General features: G+C 35.7%; 1 protein-coding gene across 18 annotated transcripts in view; it reads right to left on the bottom strand.

Moving 5' to 3' along the window:
* HFM1 (helicase for meiosis 1) overlaps positions 1 to 17,756 on the bottom strand; it is a 147,311-nt gene that overhangs the window by 48,177 nt on the left and 81,378 nt on the right. For all 18 annotated transcript variants that reach the window (XM_028489160.2, XM_028489158.1, XM_028489148.1 and 15 more), the window contains 2 exons: positions 3,341 to 3,421; positions 2,982 to 3,097 (listed from right to left, as the gene is read on the bottom strand). In XM_028489160.2, coding sequence (XP_028344961.1) covers positions 2,982 to 3,097; positions 3,341 to 3,421 — 197 coding nt within the window. The remainder of the gene's footprint in view (positions 1 to 2,981; positions 3,098 to 3,340; positions 3,422 to 17,756) is intronic.

Genomic DNA, 17,756 nt, shown 5'->3' with positions numbered 1-17,756 from the left:
CGTGATGCACCATATTAACAAATTCAAGGAGAAAAACCATATGATCATCTCAATAGATGCAGAAAAAGCTTTTGACAAAATTCAACACCCATTTATGATAAAAACCCTTGAGAAAGTAGGCATAGAAGGAACTTACCTCAATATAATAAAGGCCATATATGACCAACCCACAGCCAACACCATTCTCAATTGTGAAAAACTTAGACCATTTCCAGTAAGATCAGGAAAAAGACAAGGTTGTCCTCTCTCATCACTATTATTCAACATAGTTTTGGAAGTTTTAGCCACAGCAATCAGAGAAGAAAAAGAAAGAAAAGGAATCTAAATCGGAAAAGAAGAAGTAAAGCTGTCACTGTTTGCAGATGACATGATACTACACATAGAGAATCCTAAAGACTCTACCACAAAACTACTAGAGCTAATCAATGAATTTTTGGTAAAGTAGCCAGGTACAAAATTAATGTACAGAAATCTCTTGCCTTCCTATACACTAATGATGAAAAATCTGAAAGAGAAATTAAGGAAACACTCCCATTTACCATTGTAACAAAACGAATAAAATACCTAGGAATAAACCTACCAAAGGAGACATGGACCTGTATGCAGAAAACTATAAGACACTAATGAAAGAAATTAAAGATGATACAAATAGATGGAGAGATATGCCATGTTCTGGGATTGGAAGAATCAACATTGTGAAAATGACTCTACTACCCAAAGCAATCTACAGATTCAATGCAATCCCTATGAAAGTACCAATGGCATTTCTCACAGAACTAGAACCAAAAATTTCACAATTTGTATGGAAACACTAAAGACCCCAATAAGCCAAAGCAATCCTGAGAAAGAAAAATGGAGCTGGAGGAATCAGGCTCCCTGACTTCAGACTATACTACAAAGCTACAGTAATCAAGACAATATGGTACTAGCACAGAAACAGAAATATAGTTCGATGGAACAGGATACAAAGCCCAGAGATAAACCCATGCACATATGGTCACCTTATTTTTGATACAGGAGGCAAGAATATACAATGGAGAAAAGACAGCCTCTTCAATAAGTGGTGCTGGGAAAACTGGACAGCTACATGTAAAAGAATGAAATTAGAACATTACTTAACACCATACACCAGAAACTCATAATGGATTAAAGAGCTAAATGTAGGACTGGACATTATAAAACGCTTAGAGGAAAACACAGGAAAAACACTCCCTGAGATAAACCACAGCAATATCTTTTATGACCCACCTCCTATAGTAATGAAAGTAAAAACAAAATTAAACAAATGAGCCATAATTAAAATTAAAAACTTTTGCACAGCAAAGGAAACTATAAACAAGACAAAAAGACAACACTCAGAATGGAAAAAAAAAATTGCAAACGAAGCAACGGACAAAGGATTAATCTCCAAAATATACAAAGAGCTCATGCAGCTCAGTATCAAAAAAACAAACAACCCAATGCAAAAATGGGCAGAAGACCCAAAAAATCTACAAACAATAAATGCTGGAGAGGGTGTCAAGAAAAGGGAACCCTCTTGCACTGTTAGAGGGAATGTAAATTGATATAGCCCCCATGGAGAACAGTATGGAGGTTCCTTAAAAAACTAAAAATAGAACTATGATGCGACCCAGTAATCCCACTACTTGGCATTGCATATACCCTCAGAAAACCATAATTCCAAAAGAGTCATGTACCACAATGTTCATTGCAGCTCTATTTACAATAGCAAGGACATGGAAGCAACCTAAGTGGTCACTGACAGATGAATGGATAAAGAAGACATGGCTCATATATACAATGGAATATTACTCAGCCATAAAAAGAAACAAAATTGAGTTATTTGTAGTGAGGTGGTTGGACCTAGAGTCTGTCATACAGAGTGAAGTAAGTCAGAAAGAGAAAAACAAATACCATATACTAACACGTGAGGTGGTTGGACCTAGAGTCTGTCATACAGAGTGAAGTAAGTCAGAAAGAGAAAAACAAATACCATATGCTAACACATATATATGGAATCTAAAAATAGAAAGAAAGAAAGAAAAAAAATGGTTATGAAGAACCTAGGGGCAGGACAGGAATAAAGACGCAGATGTGGAGAATGGACTTGAGGACACGGGGAGGGGGAAGGGTAAGCTGGGATGAAGTGAGAGAGTGGCAGGGACTTTTATATACTACCAAGTGTAAAATAGATAGCTAGTGGGAAGCAGCCGCATAGCACAGGGAGATCAGCTCAGTGCTTTGTGACCACCTACGGGGTGGGATAGGGAGGGTGTGAGGGAGACTCAAGAGGGAGGAGATATGGGGATATGTATATGTATAGCTCATTCACTTTGTTATAAAGCAGAAACTAACACACTATTGTAAAGCAATTATACTCTAATAAAGATGTTAAAAAAAAAAAAAAAGACCTAGAAAAGAATCAGGCACTCTGCCATTTTCTTGGCTCTGTTTTGTGGCCTCATCAATTATTTTGCCATGGATATGATGACTTAGGCTTAGAGTAAGTCTGCTAGTGACTAGCCTATCAACCAGTAGGGACTCCCATTTCTTCATCACTTGAAAGGGAGACTCTTGCTCAGTACTCATCTATGTGCATCAATCAAAATCAACTTCAGACTTTCCAGCACAGTCCACCACAGATGGAGCCACAAAAGGGCAAGAGTTTCTAGTTTCAATTGCTGAACCAAAGCAAGCTACATATCCCTCTTCTCTGGTTTAAAAAAAAAAAAGAGGCTAATGAAGCAAAGGGATGTATAACTATGCCCCTATGTGCCAAAAGTGGATTTATAGATTAATTATTAAAAACTATAGTATCTTTTCCTATAGAAACAGTATTATGAATAATAGTCATTTTCCTACTCAAACCTTTATGTAACCCTAAAGTACTCTGTGGATACCTACCTAATTGATACCCAAAATAAAGGGATATTCATATACATTTAATTACAGAACAAGGGATAAATGTTACTAAAACTAACCTTTAGACGTTTTACTGGAGGAAGAGATAAAACAGCATTTCTGTTTCTTAAATCAGATAAATATGAAGAAACTGTTGACTCTTTCATTTCTGACTTCTGTGCAACTCCATTTTTACCTATGAAAAGAAATTCTAGATTCTTTAAGTTAAACTTTATGTATTGTTCATATAAAGCCAAATTCCTTCAAAATTTCTAATCTAATATTTACTTTTTAAAAATGTTAACCACAAAAGAAAGAAAATTATTTGAGTTATAAGCTGCATAATATAAATATCATACATAGATAATTAGGATATTATTATTCTTCAATGACCTTTCAATTTTTAAAACCTGAAATAAACTTGTTTTCTGGAACTCACAGCAGTCATGTCCGCATGTATGTTTATTTTTACAGTGATGTTTACATTCTCGGTTCCCAGGTTTTTTGCAGGCAGTCATTCCTAAATTAATATAAGAAAAGAAAGCCTCTTTTTCACTACATCTATTAACGTGACTAATTATAATTAATTTTTATCCAGCTCTATCCTTTCTGGCAGTACAAAAAGATTATGATTTTCACACTCCCTCAAAAGTTAACCCCTTTAATATGTATTTTTAAAAAAATATTCTGATAACAATCAGTCCCTGCCCACTATGGGGCCCATCCCAGCTTTTCACAAGGAGCACTGAGTCACCTATAAGCTTCTCTTAACCTCCCTGATATAAACAGAACCAAATAGCACTGAACATCAGTTAACTCCTGCTGAATGAGATAAGAATGAGGGTGGAGTTTTGAAACTTTTTTTCCTACTTTATACTTAAGCCTGAAGAACCTGGAAAGAAGGAAACCTCATGGCATTTTGATGGTACCACTGACAGCAGCTAGTAGATAGGACACCATGCATATTTAATAAATGTTAGAAATAAGTGCTTTAGGGATATAAACCAATTTGCTATATGAATTCATAGAAAGGAGAGATTGCTTCCAGCTTGACCCCTCTAAGCTAGAATTAATATATCCAAATATATAATCTATTCTTCATTTATTATATTTAAGGAGGCTTTTTCTTGATTTTAACTCTCCGAGTAACATGGGAGAAGGGAGAGACATTTGAAGTGGTCCTTGAAGGACAGACAGGATCCGGACATGAGAAGGGGACCAGAGGAAGATGTTCCAGATAGACAGCATAATATCCAAAGGCAGCAAACCACAGACTATAGAAACAAATCAGTTTATTTTTGCTGGAGCACAGATTTTAAATGAATTAGAAATGTTGGAGGTAGTGAAGAGCTTTGAAAACCTTTGTAATCTTTCTTGGTCCTTTACTCTTCATTTTCAGTGTGTTGCTCAATCAACTTTTTCAAGGCATGGTACATCTAAACAATGATAATATATGTATAGCACCCAGGGGTAAATGAATAAGGCTGCTCACCATATGAGGCAACTGGTTAGATGCCTTGAGAGCTGAGCAGATCAATGTACTGGGTACTGAAAAAGTAATAAAATATCCCTGGCAGCTGGTAGCTGACAGCTGAACCATAGTGTTCCCAACTGAACATAAACAATTTCGGCAGAATATAAACAATACTCAGATAAGGCCACTCTATGATCGTAGTAGAAGACAGATATAAGACTAGTGTGTAATTATTTCTGAAAGTAGAGACAAGGATGCTGAAGAACCACAAAAATAACTAAACATCTCCCTCTTCTGGCTAACACAAATGACTACTATTTTTTAAATTCTCCCATCTCCAAGATAAGATATACCAAAATATCCAATTTCCCACTTGCTGATAGCACCCAATCTAGAATTGACCTCTGCTTCTCCCAAACCCTTCTAAGAATCACCTGGCACAAGCTGAACTCCTATAATAGGCTCCTCCCAATTCCCTGAGATGACCCACAGTTCTGCAGGTGCTGTGCTCTCCTTTGCTGTGGCAAATTAAAAAATACCTAACTTTCCTCAAATACAGGTATGCTCCTAGTGATCCTTGTCTGAAAGGTTTCAACGTTATACTTTACAAGGTATGTCACGGCTTACTGGTTGAGAAGTTTTGCCCCAGTTCATGATCTCTGTTTTCCTTGAATCCAGTCCTACCATGCTACAATTTATCTATATGCTGTTGCTTAATTAATCCTCCCAAAATTCAACTCTGATCAGATCATTTGCCCACTTAGAAACGTTAGTTACTTCCTGCTGCCAACAAAATTAATTCCACATTTAAGGTCCTCCACAATGTAATTCTAGCCTCCCTTCTAGCGCCCATATTAACCCGACATCCAAAAAAATACATTCATTTGCCATTAGTATTCAAATAGTCCCAAGACTTTCTAGGACTGTACCTTTGATATTACCTCTTGTCTTAGAAGACCCTTTGTCTACCAGAAGCCTATCTATCAGCTTTCAAGACCAACTCAAATGGCACCTCTGTCATGGAGATCTATACTGATCACCTAAATTGGAAGTGATTTCTCTCTCCTTCAAGCCCTTATGGCATTTTCTTTGCTCCTCTCACCTACTGTATGCTGCTTTATATTTAATGTATTTACATGAAAAACACAGTGGTGAAGTACAGGGCACCCTAAACTAGAGTAAGAAAACATGAGTTCTAATATGGATTGTTCTCTGTTAAAAACAACAACAATAACAGGGATTAAAAATAATACTACCTGTTTTCGACTTCCGTGGTGGTGCAGTGGTTAAGAATCCGCCTGTCAATGCAGGGGACAAGGGTTCGAGCCCTGGGCTGGGAAAATCCCACATGCCGCGGAGCAGCTAAGCCCGTGCACCACAACTACTGAGCCCGTGTGCTGCAACTACTGAAGCCTGTGCACCTAGAGCCTGTGCTCCGCAACAAGAGAAGCCACCACAATGAGAAGCCCGCGCACCGCAACAAAGAGTAGCCTCCACTCGCCCCAACTAGAGAAAGCCCGCGCGCAGCAACGAAGACCCAAAGCAGCCAAAAATAAATAAATAAATTTATTTATTTATTTAAAAAAATAATACTACCTATTTTGTTACCTCACAGAGGTAAAAAGATAAAATGAAATTACATATGTGATAGCATTTTAAAATTAAGTAATAAACTAATATATTAGTATATTGTCTCTACTGTTACATTAATTAAAGATTATACAAGTAAATATAAAATTGTTCTGAGTGCTATGAAGGAGAGGGGCACAATGCTATATAATAGGGGGAATGGTCCTGGTTGGGAATGTCTTGGAAGACTTTCCTAAGGAAGTGATAATTGGACTGAGGACTGAAAAAAGAATGGCATTAACAAGGCAAAGGGGTAGGAGAAAGAAAGGGATAGCATATGAAAAAGCTTTAAACAACAGAAAGCATGGCACGTGGAGAAATTAAAAGAAGGTCAATGTGGCTGATGCTCAGAAAATGAGAGTGCATGAGATGAGACTACAGTGGTAGAAAGATCAGCCTATATTCCTAGGGAAACAGCTCCACCATGGCACCCTGGTGATTGCATGTCTCCACCTAGGCAAGGCTCAGTTAGTTACAGAATGCCTTCTGATCCTCCCTGGGACATGTCAAGATAGGCAGTCTTGCGAGGAACTGTTAAAGGCTATTTCTCATCTGCCTCCTTAGCTTGCAGGAAGCTGCCTATCCTGCATAAGGCTGCCATGAGGCAGTTTCTCATCTGTCTCCTGGTTCTAGTAAGGCATAGGACTTTCCACCTTGACCCTTTCAGGTACAGCTGTAGGCTATAAAGTTGCTTAGCTGCAGCCTAGAGTTGACTCCTCAAAAACAAAGCAACCCATCATTCTCGTCATCTGGTCCCTCCAGTTCAGTGTCATCCTCTGGGATTATGGATGCATGCAGCTGATACCATGCTGATCATGTTTTGCTGTCTGTGTAAGTAATAAACTGTTTAAATATATTTGGGTCTCTGTGTCCTTACCAGTCAATCCTATGGAGGTGAGGCAAGACTACATAGCAGCTGGCACCCCACTGCTATTTAGGAACTGACTGACTAAGTGATAGTATAGAAACTTGTAGGAGATGTTAATGATGTGGATCTTTTATTCTAAGAGCTATGGGGAGCCACTGAAGTGTTTTAACCAAAGAAGGGACATAACTGAATTTGCATTTTGAAAAAAGCAATCTATGGAGTGTAGTATGGAGAACAGATTTGAGAGAGGACAGAGTAGATGCAAGAAAACTAGTTAAGAGGCTACTGTAGGAGAATGGATTTGAGAGAGGACGGAGCAGATTAAAGAAAATTACAGTAACAGTCTAGAGTGGTAGTATTAGTAGATTTAAAGAGAATGGACTAATTTGAGTGATACATAGAAGGTAAAAATATTTTTAATGCAGAATCAAGTGGAGTGCTTTTCTTTCTTGAGCAACATATTATTTTCCCTGAAGTTTTACTGCCTTCCTTTTAGTCTAGCAATATCTACCTAAAGTTTCTTTAGTTCATTCAATATTTCAAAGATAAAGGCAACTATATGAAAACACCTCACCCATTTACTCCCCCAATATATATCTCCTTTCTTGAGCCCTCCATCTTCCTCCCAATGCAATCTAGGCCTGTGCTATAGTTGTCATCCTGGAACCTCCTTTCATTAAGCTTCTGGGCTGAATCCACTATTGCTGGATTCTTTGACTTTTTCTTTATTGGTTAACTGCTTTGTTTGACTGTGCTCATCCTAGAACAACTGCCTGAGAAAGGATGTATGAGAGTTAAACTTTCTGAATCCTTGAATGTATTACGATGTCTTTATTTTACTTTCACACTTAATTAAGAGTTTTCTTGGGTATAGAACACGGGGTTGGAAATCATTTTCCCCCTGGATTTTTAAGTCCACTGTCTTCTACCATCCAGTGTTGTTGATAAAAACATTAAAACTACTTCAATTTTTGTTCCTTGGAAGCATTTATGACTTTCTCTCTATCCATGATGTTCTGAAACGTTGCTTCCTTTGTAGATCTACTTTCATTCATCCTAACCAGCACTAAGTAAGCCTTTTTGATGTGCAGATATATGTCTCACTTTAAGTCTAGTGAATCTTCTCAAATTATTTATTCTGATTTGTTTGTTCTGTCTTTCTGGAACTTTTATTAGTCGGGTATCAGACCCCAGATTGCCCTCTTGTCTCATGTTTTCTGTCTCCTTGTCTTTTTGCTTTCATTCAGATTATACTTATTTTATTTTCTGGCCCTCCAGCTAAGCTATTTTTTTTTTCGAATCATAATTTTTACTTCCCTGTGCTCACTCTTCTTCTTTAATTGTTCTTTTTTTCACAGCATGCTATTCTGTTTTATGGTTTCAATTTAGTCTTTAATTTCTCTGATGTTACTGATTAGTTTATATTATGTTTTATTACATCTCTGAATTATCCTGTTGTTCTTTCGTCCACTTTCTGTTTACTTATTTTGGGCTTTCTTTCACATGTTCCAAATTTTCCTCAAATGTCTCTTCATCCTTGGTTGTCTGCCTATACAGCAGTCCTATTATATCTCCACAGATGAGAAAATTAATTCATAAAGAGGTTAAGTAACATGTTCAAAACTATGAAATAATAAGTAGCAAATTTGGGATTCTAATTCAGGTGGTCTAATTCCAGAGCCTGATCTCTCAACCGCCCTGCTTTACTAGTTATACTAGCTGCCTTAGTTCTCCCCATATAATGCATTTAATTTAATTAGGGAAGGAATCTACTGTTTGTGGGGTGGGAAGAATAGGAGGAAACGCCTTGAAGGTTGTTGTTTTGAAGTAAGTGATAAGGAGTCACTTTGTCCCTTATCCAACAATTTCTAATAGATGAACTTCTAAACATTATCACAAGATGGTGCACAATGAATATACACATTTATTCCCAGTGGTGGAAACTAACTAGGATCTGGAAATCTAATTATAGAGATTCTGGGGACACCCCAAAATTTCAAGGCAGTGTTGGCAAGTCTTGCTAGGAATGAGAACTATATACAAGTTTGTTTACAGAATACTAGCAAACGGCTATTACTACCTAAGTGACAAAAACTTCTACTATATTTCTGTTAGAAATGATACTTAGAAAATATAAGTGCTCCTCCACCCCAACTCCACTCCCTAAGTCCTGAGAACTGTCTGAATTTGTCTTATTAACAAACACAAGTTTACAGAGATTGTCAATTGGAAAAAAAAGGTTCTGAGAGAAAACTGACCTAAGCTGTACACTTAGGTATAAAATTAACAGATCCCATACTCCATCACTATCATAATCTGAAATGCATATATTTTCTTAGTTTTGTCACATAATATATTAATTTACATGTTTTTAAAGTTCCAGTTTCCAAGTATTTAAAGCAAAATAAATCCTTAATGTGAACTAGAAATGTATTTGAAGTAAATACTTAAAATTACTTTAACAGGATCGATAATGACCAGTGGGGTAAGGGTCAGTTGCTTAAAAAAAAATCCAGAAAAAAACAAATTAAAAATAGGAGGCATTCCTGACACAGCTTCACATCCTAACTATAAATTCAAATAATGTGGTCTGTGCATAAGTTACTGGAATTAATATTTTTTAAAGAATATTACTTTTTATTTTGCAGTTCCTGATATATGCTAATCATATTTATGCACTTTATAATTTTATTTTTAAATGAGAAAGCAAATCTCCTTTCAATTTTTTTGTCAAATATTACACTATCATTTTGTTATTTATCAAGAAAAGGATAGCACTAATGAACTGGAGTCCTTGATTTTGCAATTTAATGCATGTATACACCAAAGAGTACAAAGAAAAGCAGACTGCCTTTTGACTAGTATTTAAATGTGCACACTTCCAAAGTGCTCGGGCACTGGTTTTATCCTTGCATTCTTCAAGTACATTAAATTTTCACACTCAAAATGGCATAGCAAATGCAGATGAACTTATTAATGTCAAATCAATTTTCTTCAAAGTAAACAAAGCCCATATTTCTTATTGAGAATGCATTTAAAGGATAAGGTTAGATGCTAAAAATAAAAGTTAAAAAAAATTTTTACAACTAAAAAGGTGTATTTTTCACACTGCCTAATCTTAAAAATAGCAAAAATATTTTTCCAAAAATTTTATCTCTTGGACTATAACTGTGAGAAACAACTAAAAAAAAATTTTTTGAAAGAGTTGTAGGAAGAATAAAAAAAATTTCTAATTATATTTGTACTCTAAGGTGCATACTTCTGTTTTTAAATATGGTCCTACAATTTGACAATATGAAATATTAAAATATTTGTTGAACCTACAAGCACATTTGGAAACAATCATTTAGCAACTATATTCTCTGAAATAAATATCAGTTTTTATCATTTAATAAAATGGTCTGACAAGAGGTCAGAAAAACTGAAATTTGTATTGTTTTGAAAAGGCTGTTGTCACAACCTTAGTAGGGTAAATCTATGACCCCTTCATTGTGTAAGTTACTGAGAAAGAAAATGCAGATAGTGTATGTATGTTATGTATAAAGGTATAATTATATACCTTTATTTGGGGATACTTGAATTTGCATATAAGAACTGAATTATATAATCATAATGTTCATAAGATTTGGGATGGTTGTATATATAATATATGTATGTGAAGGGGGTATGTGTATAATAAAACATTTGCCTGATAGGAAGCATCTTTTATCTGTTTTCCACAGGGTTATGCTGAAAATGTGGGGGACTTTTGCTCTCATAAAAGTCTCATGCTAGTAGGAAGTATAGTAAACATCCTAATTTTCACTACAGTTGCAAGCAACAGAAACAATTCAAGCTATTTAAAAAAAACCCATGTGGTGGGTGGTGGAAATGTATTACATGAACATAGCTATCTCACAGAATCCAAAAGCAGCAATGCAGCTAGGCATCACGAGGGACTGAAACCAAGAAATGGAAAGTCATCAGAACTTCAGCTCTGGCCTTCTCACCTTTGCTTTTTTCTATACCTCTGCTTTAGTCTTCTCTTACATGGTCCAGCTATCTTTGATTATTTCTGTACATGGTAAAGGATGGCCACCAACAGTTCTGATTTTATATTCTCAGTGCAGTCCTAATTCTAAATTGTCTTTCTTAAGCTGAGGTATTTCTTTTCTTCTAGGAATGTGGACTTTGAACTGAATGAAAGAAGGTCACCTGGTTCCTGATAATTTTGCTGTCAGAAAAATAGTGGCTAGAACGGGGGTCCTAGGAGAATGAAGTACAAACAAGACAAACAACCTACTTCTGTGATGTGGCAGTCAGTTCTAAGAAAAAGGGAGTCATTGAAAGCTAGGCAGAAACCTTCTTCCTTTTTTATATCTAAACATATACACCATGAGATTTCTAATTTTCCTGTAGTGTGGTCTTTCATATCTTTTGCTATTGTATTATGAGATATTTGAGATTTCTAATGCTATTGTAAATGGTATTTTCAGAATTATGATTTCTATCATTTTTTTGCTGGTAAGTAGAAATACAATTGATGTTTAAATTTTTTAATTGAAATAGAATTCATACCACAAAGACCTTTTTAAAGTACATGATTCAGCGGGTTTTTAGTATATTTCCAAGGTCGTACAACCATCATAATTACCTAATTCCAGAACACTGTCATCACCACAAAAAGAAATCATGAACCTACTAGTAGTCACTCCTCATTTCTTCCTACCCCTTGCCCCTGGAATCACTAATCTACTTCCTGTCATTATGTATATGCCTATCCTAGACATTCACATAAATGGAATCATACAATATCTGATCTTTTGTGACTGGCTTCTCTCATTAGCATAATGTTTTCAAGGTTCATCCATTTGTAGCATGTATCAGTAGTTTATTCATCTTTATGGCTGAATAATATTCCATTGAATGAATATACCAGATTTTACTTATCTATTAGTTGATGGATATTTGGGTTGTTTCTACTTTTTGGCTGTTATGAATAATGCTGCTATAAACATTCATGTACAAGTTTTTGTATGAATATTTTTCAATTTGTTTGGATATATACCTAGAGGAGGAATTCCTGGGTAATTCTATGTTTAACTGCTTGAGGAACTGACAAAATGTTTTCCAAAGCAGCTGCACAATTTCATATCCCCACTACCAAAGCATGAGGGTTTCAATTTCTCTGCATCTTTGCCAACACTTGTTACTGTCCACCTTTTTTATTAAAGCTATCCTACTGGGTGATAGCACACTGTGGTTTTGATTTGAATTTCTGTATTGATAAATGATGTTGGACATCTTTTCATGTTGTATATTGGCCATTTGTAGCTCTTCTTTGAAAAATGTCTACTTAAATTCTTTGACAGTTTTAATTGGGTTATTTGTGTTTTTATTGTTGAGTTGTAAGATTTCTTTATATATACTAGATTCTAGTCCTTTATTAGATATATGATTTGCAAATATTTCTCATCTTGTGGGTTGTCTTTCACTTTCTTGATAGTGTCAGTTGAAGCACAAAAATTTTTAACCTTGATAAAGTCCAATTCATCTGTTTTTCTTTCTTTGGTTGCTTGAGATTCAGATGTCATATCTAATAAACTACTGCCTAATCCAACGTCAAGAAACTATACACCCATGTGCTCTTCTAAGAGTTTTACAGTTTTAATTCTTATCTTTAGGTCATTGATCCACTTTGAGAAAATTTTTATATACAGTATGAAGTAGAGGTTCAAACTAATTCAACTGGCTATCCAGATGCCCAGCCCTATTTGTTGAAATACTATCCTTTCCCCACTGTTTTGGCATCTTTGTTCAAAATCAATTGGCCATTGATGTATGATTTCTGTACTTTCAATTATAGTCTATTGATCTATATGTCTATTATTATGCCAGTACTACACTGCCTTGATTACTGTAGTTTTATAGTAAGTTTTGAGATCAGGAATTGTGAGTCTCCATGTTTGTTCTTTTTTTAAAAGATTGATTTGGCTATTTTGAGTCCCTTATATTTGCAAATGAATTTTAGAATCAGCTTGTGAATTTCTGTCAAAAAAAAAAAAAGCTGGAATTTTGATAGGGACTGTATTGAATCTGTGAATTAATTTGGGAAATGTTGCCACCTTAATGATATTCAGACTTCCAACCCATGAACATGGCATATCTTTCCACTTATTTAGGTCTACTTTAATTTCTTACAATGGTGTTTTGAAGTTTGCAGTGTTCACATCTTGCACTTATTTTGTTAAATTTAGTATTTTATTTTTTTTGATGTTATTGTACAATTTTTAATACTGACTCTTTATCCAGTGGTTTCTAAATTTATATATTAATTCTAATAGTGTGTCCATAGAGTCTTTTATATTTTCTAGGTACATAATCATGTTGCTTTCAAGTAATGACAGTTTCTTTCTTTCCTCCTAATCCTTATCCCTTATATTTCTTTTTCTATATAATTGTACTGACTAGGACTTCTAGCACAATGTTGAAAAGAAGTACTGAATAGTAAGAGAGAACATTCATCATTCTCCATTTAAATAGGAAAGTTTAAAAATATTTCACTATTGTGTATGACATTTGCTATATATTTTTAATGAAAAATTAACATTGAATTTTTGTCAAAGTTTTTTGACATCTATCAAGAGGATCACAAGTTCTTTTCCTTTTTTTTCTTTGCCCTGTTCAGCCTCATCCACCAGAACACAGGCACTAGTCCCTTTCACCAGGAAGCCTGCACAACCCACTGAACCAATCTAAGCCACTGGGGGCAGACACCAAAAACAATGGGAACTACAAACCTGCAGCCTGCAAACAGGAGACCACAAACACAGTAAGTTAAGCAAAATGAGAAGACAGAGAAACACACAGCAGATGAAGGAGCAAGGTAAAAATGCACCAGACCAAACAAGTGAAGAGGAAATAGGCAGTCTACCTGAAAAAGAATTCACAGTAATGATAGTAAAGATGATCCAAAATCTTGGAAATAGAATGGAGAAAATAACAAAGATCTAGAAGAACTAAAGAGCAAACAAACAATGATTAACAGCACAATAAATGAAATTAAAAATTCTCTAGAAGGAATCTATAGCAGAATAACTGAGGCAGAAGAACGGATAAGTGACCTGGAAGATAAAATAGTGGAAATCACTACTGCAGAGAAAAATAAAGGAAAAAGAATGAAAAGAATTGAGAACAGTCTCAGAGACCTCTGAGACAACATTAAACGCACTAACATTCGAATAATAGGGTCCCAGAAGAAGAATAGAAAAGGAAAGGGACCGAGAAAATATTTGAAGAGATTATAGTTGAAAAATTCCCTAATATGGGAAAGGAAATAGTCAATCAAGTCCAAGCAGCACAGAGAGTCCCATACAGGATAAATCCAAGGAGAAACACTGCAAGACACATATTAATCAAACTATCAAAAATGAAATACAAAGAACAAATATTAAAAGCAGCAAGGGAAAAACAACAAATAACATAAAAGGGAATACCCAAGAGCTAATCTTTCAGTAGAAACTCTGCAAGCCAGATGAGAAAGGCAAGACATATTTAAAGTGATGAAAGGGAAAAACCTACAACCAAGATTACTCTACCCAGCAAAGAACTCATTCAGATTCGACAGAGAAATTAAAACCTTTACAGACAAGCAAAAGGTGAGAGAATTCAGCACCACCAAACCAGCTTTACAACAAATGCTAAAGGAACTTCTCTAGGCAGGAAACACAAGAGAAGGAAAAGACATACAATAACAAACCCAAAACAAATGGTAATAGGAACATACATATCGATAATTACCTTAAATGTAAATGGATTAAATGTTCCAACCAAAAGACACAGACTGGCTGAACAGATACAAAGACAAGACCCATATATATGCGGTCTACAAGAGACCCACTTCAGACCTAGGGATACATACAGACTGAAAGTGAGGGGATGGAAAAAGATATTCCATGCAAATGGAAATCAAAAGAAAGCTGGAGTAGCAATTCTTATATCAGACAAAATAGACTTTAAAATAAAGACTATTACAAGAGACAAAGAAGGACACTACATAATGATCAAGGGATCAATCCAAGAAGAAGATATAACAATTGTAAATATTTATGCGCCCGACATAGGAGGACCACAATACATAAGGCAAATGCTAACATCCATAAAAGGGGAAATCAACAGTAACACAATCATAGTAGAGGAGCCATAAAAGGGGAAATCGACAGTAACACAATCATAGTAGGGGACTTTAACACCTCACTTTCACCAATGGACAGATCATCCAAAATGAAAATAAATAAGGAAACACAAGCTTTAAATAACACATTAAACAGGATGGACTAAATTGATATTTATAGGACATTCCATCCAAAAACAACAGAATACACGTTCTTTTCAAGTGCTCATGGAATATTCCCCAGGATAGATCATATCTTGGGTCACAAATCAAGCCTTGGTAAAGTTAAGAAAACTGAAATCATACCAAGTATCTTTTCCTACCACAACACTATGAGACTAGCTATCAATTACAGGAAAAAATCGATAAAAAATAGAAACACATGGAGGCTAAACTATACGCTACTTAATAACCAAGAGATCACTGAAGAAATCAAAGAGGAAATCACAAATAACTAGAAACAAATGACAATGAAAACATGACAACCCAAAACCTATGGGAGGCAGCAAAAGCAGTTCTAAGAGGGAAGTTTATAGCAATAAAATCCTACCTCAGGAAACAAGAAAGATCTCAAATAAACAACCTAACCTTACACCTAAAGCAATTAGAGGAAGAAGAAAAAAAATCCCAAAGTGAGCAGGAGAAAAGAAATCATAAAGATCAGATCAGAAATAAATGAAAAAGAAATGAAGGAAACAATAGCAAAGATCAATAAAACTAAAAGCTGGTTCTTTGAGAAGATAAACAAAATTGATAAACCATTAGCCAGATTCATCAATTAAAAAAAGGGAGAAGTCTCAAATCAATAGAACCAGAAATGAAAAAGGAGAAGTAACAACTGACACTGCAAAAATACAAAGGATCAAGAGAGATTACTACAAGCAACTATATGCCAATAAAATGGACAAACTGGAAGACATGGACAAATTCTTAGAAAAGCACAACCTTCTGAGATTAACCCAGGAAGAAATTGAAAATATAAACAGACCAAACACAAGTACTGAAATTGAGACTGTGATTAAAAATATTCCAACAAACAAAAGCTCAGGACCAGATGGCTTCACAGGAGAATTCTATCACACATTTAGAAAAGAGTTAACACCTATCCTTCTCAAACTCCTCCAAAATATAGCAGAGGGGGGGAACACTCCCAAACTCACTGTACAAGGCCACCATCACCCTGATACCAAAACCAGACAAAGATGTCACAAAGAAAGAAAACTAGGGCTTCCCTGGTGGCGCAGTGGTTGAGAGTCCGCCTGCTGATGCAGGGGACACGGGTTTGTGTTCTGGTCCGGGAGGATCCCACATGCTGCGGAGTGGCTGGGCCCGTGGAACATGGCCGCTGAGCCTGCGCGTCCAGAGCCTGTGCTCCGCCATGGGAGAGGCCACAACAGTGAGAGGCCTGCGTACTGCACAAAAAAAAAAAAAAGAAAGAAAACTACAGGCCAATATCACTGATGAACATAGATGCAAAAATCCTCCACAAAATACTAGCAAACAGAAGGCAACAGCACATTAAAAGGATCACACACCATGATCAAGTGGAGTTTATCCCAGGAATGCAAGGATTCTTTAATATATGCAAATCAATCAATGTGATAAACCATATTAACAAATTGAAGGAGAAAAACCATATGATCATCTCAATAGATGCAGAAAAAGCTTTTCACAAAATTCAACACCCATTTATGATAAAAACCCACCAGAAAGTCGGCATGGGGGAACTTTCCTCTACATAATAAAGGCCATATACGACAAACCCACAGCAAACATTGTTCTCAATGGTGAAAAACTGAAAACATTTCCTCTAAGGTCAGGAACAAGACAAGGTTGTCCACTCTCACCCCTATTCAACATAGTTTCGGAAGTTTTAGCAACAGCAATCAGAGTGAAAAATAAATAAAAGGAATCCAAATAGGAAAAGAAGAAGTAAAGCTGTCACTGTTTGCAGATGACATGATACTATACATAGAGAATCCTAAAGATGCTACCAGAAAATGACTAGAACTAATCAATGAATTTGGTAAAGTAGCTGGATACAAAATTAATGCCCAGAAATCTCTTACATTCCTATACACTAATGATGAAAAATCTGAAAGAGAAATTAAGGAAACACTCTCATTTACCATTGCAACAAAAGAATAAAATACCTAGGTATAAACCTAACTAAGGAGACAAAAGACCGGTACGCAGAAAACTATAAGACACTGATAAAAGAAATTAAAGATGATACAGACAGATGGAGAGACACACCATGTTCTTGGAATGGAAGAATCAACATTGTGAAAATGACTATACTGCCCAAAGCAATCTACAGATTCAATGCAATCCCTATCAAACTACCACTGGCATTTTTCACAGAACTAGAAGAAAAAATTTCACAACTTGTATGGAAATACAAAAGACCCCAAATAGCCAAAGCAATCTTGAGAAAGAAAAACGGAGCTGGAGGAATCAGGCTCCCTGACTTCAGACTACACTACAAAGCTACAGTAAGCAAGACAGTACGGTACTGGCACAAAAACAGAAATATAGATCAATGGAACAGGATAGAAAGCTCAGAGATAAACCCATGCACATATGGTCACCTCATTTTTGATAAAGGAGGCAAGAATATACAGTAAAGACAGCCTCTTCAATAAGTGGTGCTGGGAAAACTGGACCACTACATGTAAAAGAATGAAATTAGAACACTCCCTAACACCATACACAAAAATAAACTCAAAATG

This window comes from Physeter macrocephalus, chromosome 4 (assembly GCF_002837175.3).
Source record: "Physeter macrocephalus isolate SW-GA chromosome 4, ASM283717v5, whole genome shotgun sequence".
NCBI lineage: Eukaryota > Metazoa > Chordata > Mammalia > Artiodactyla > Physeteridae > Physeter > Physeter macrocephalus.
This window is presented reverse-complemented; position numbering and strand designations above follow the sequence as displayed.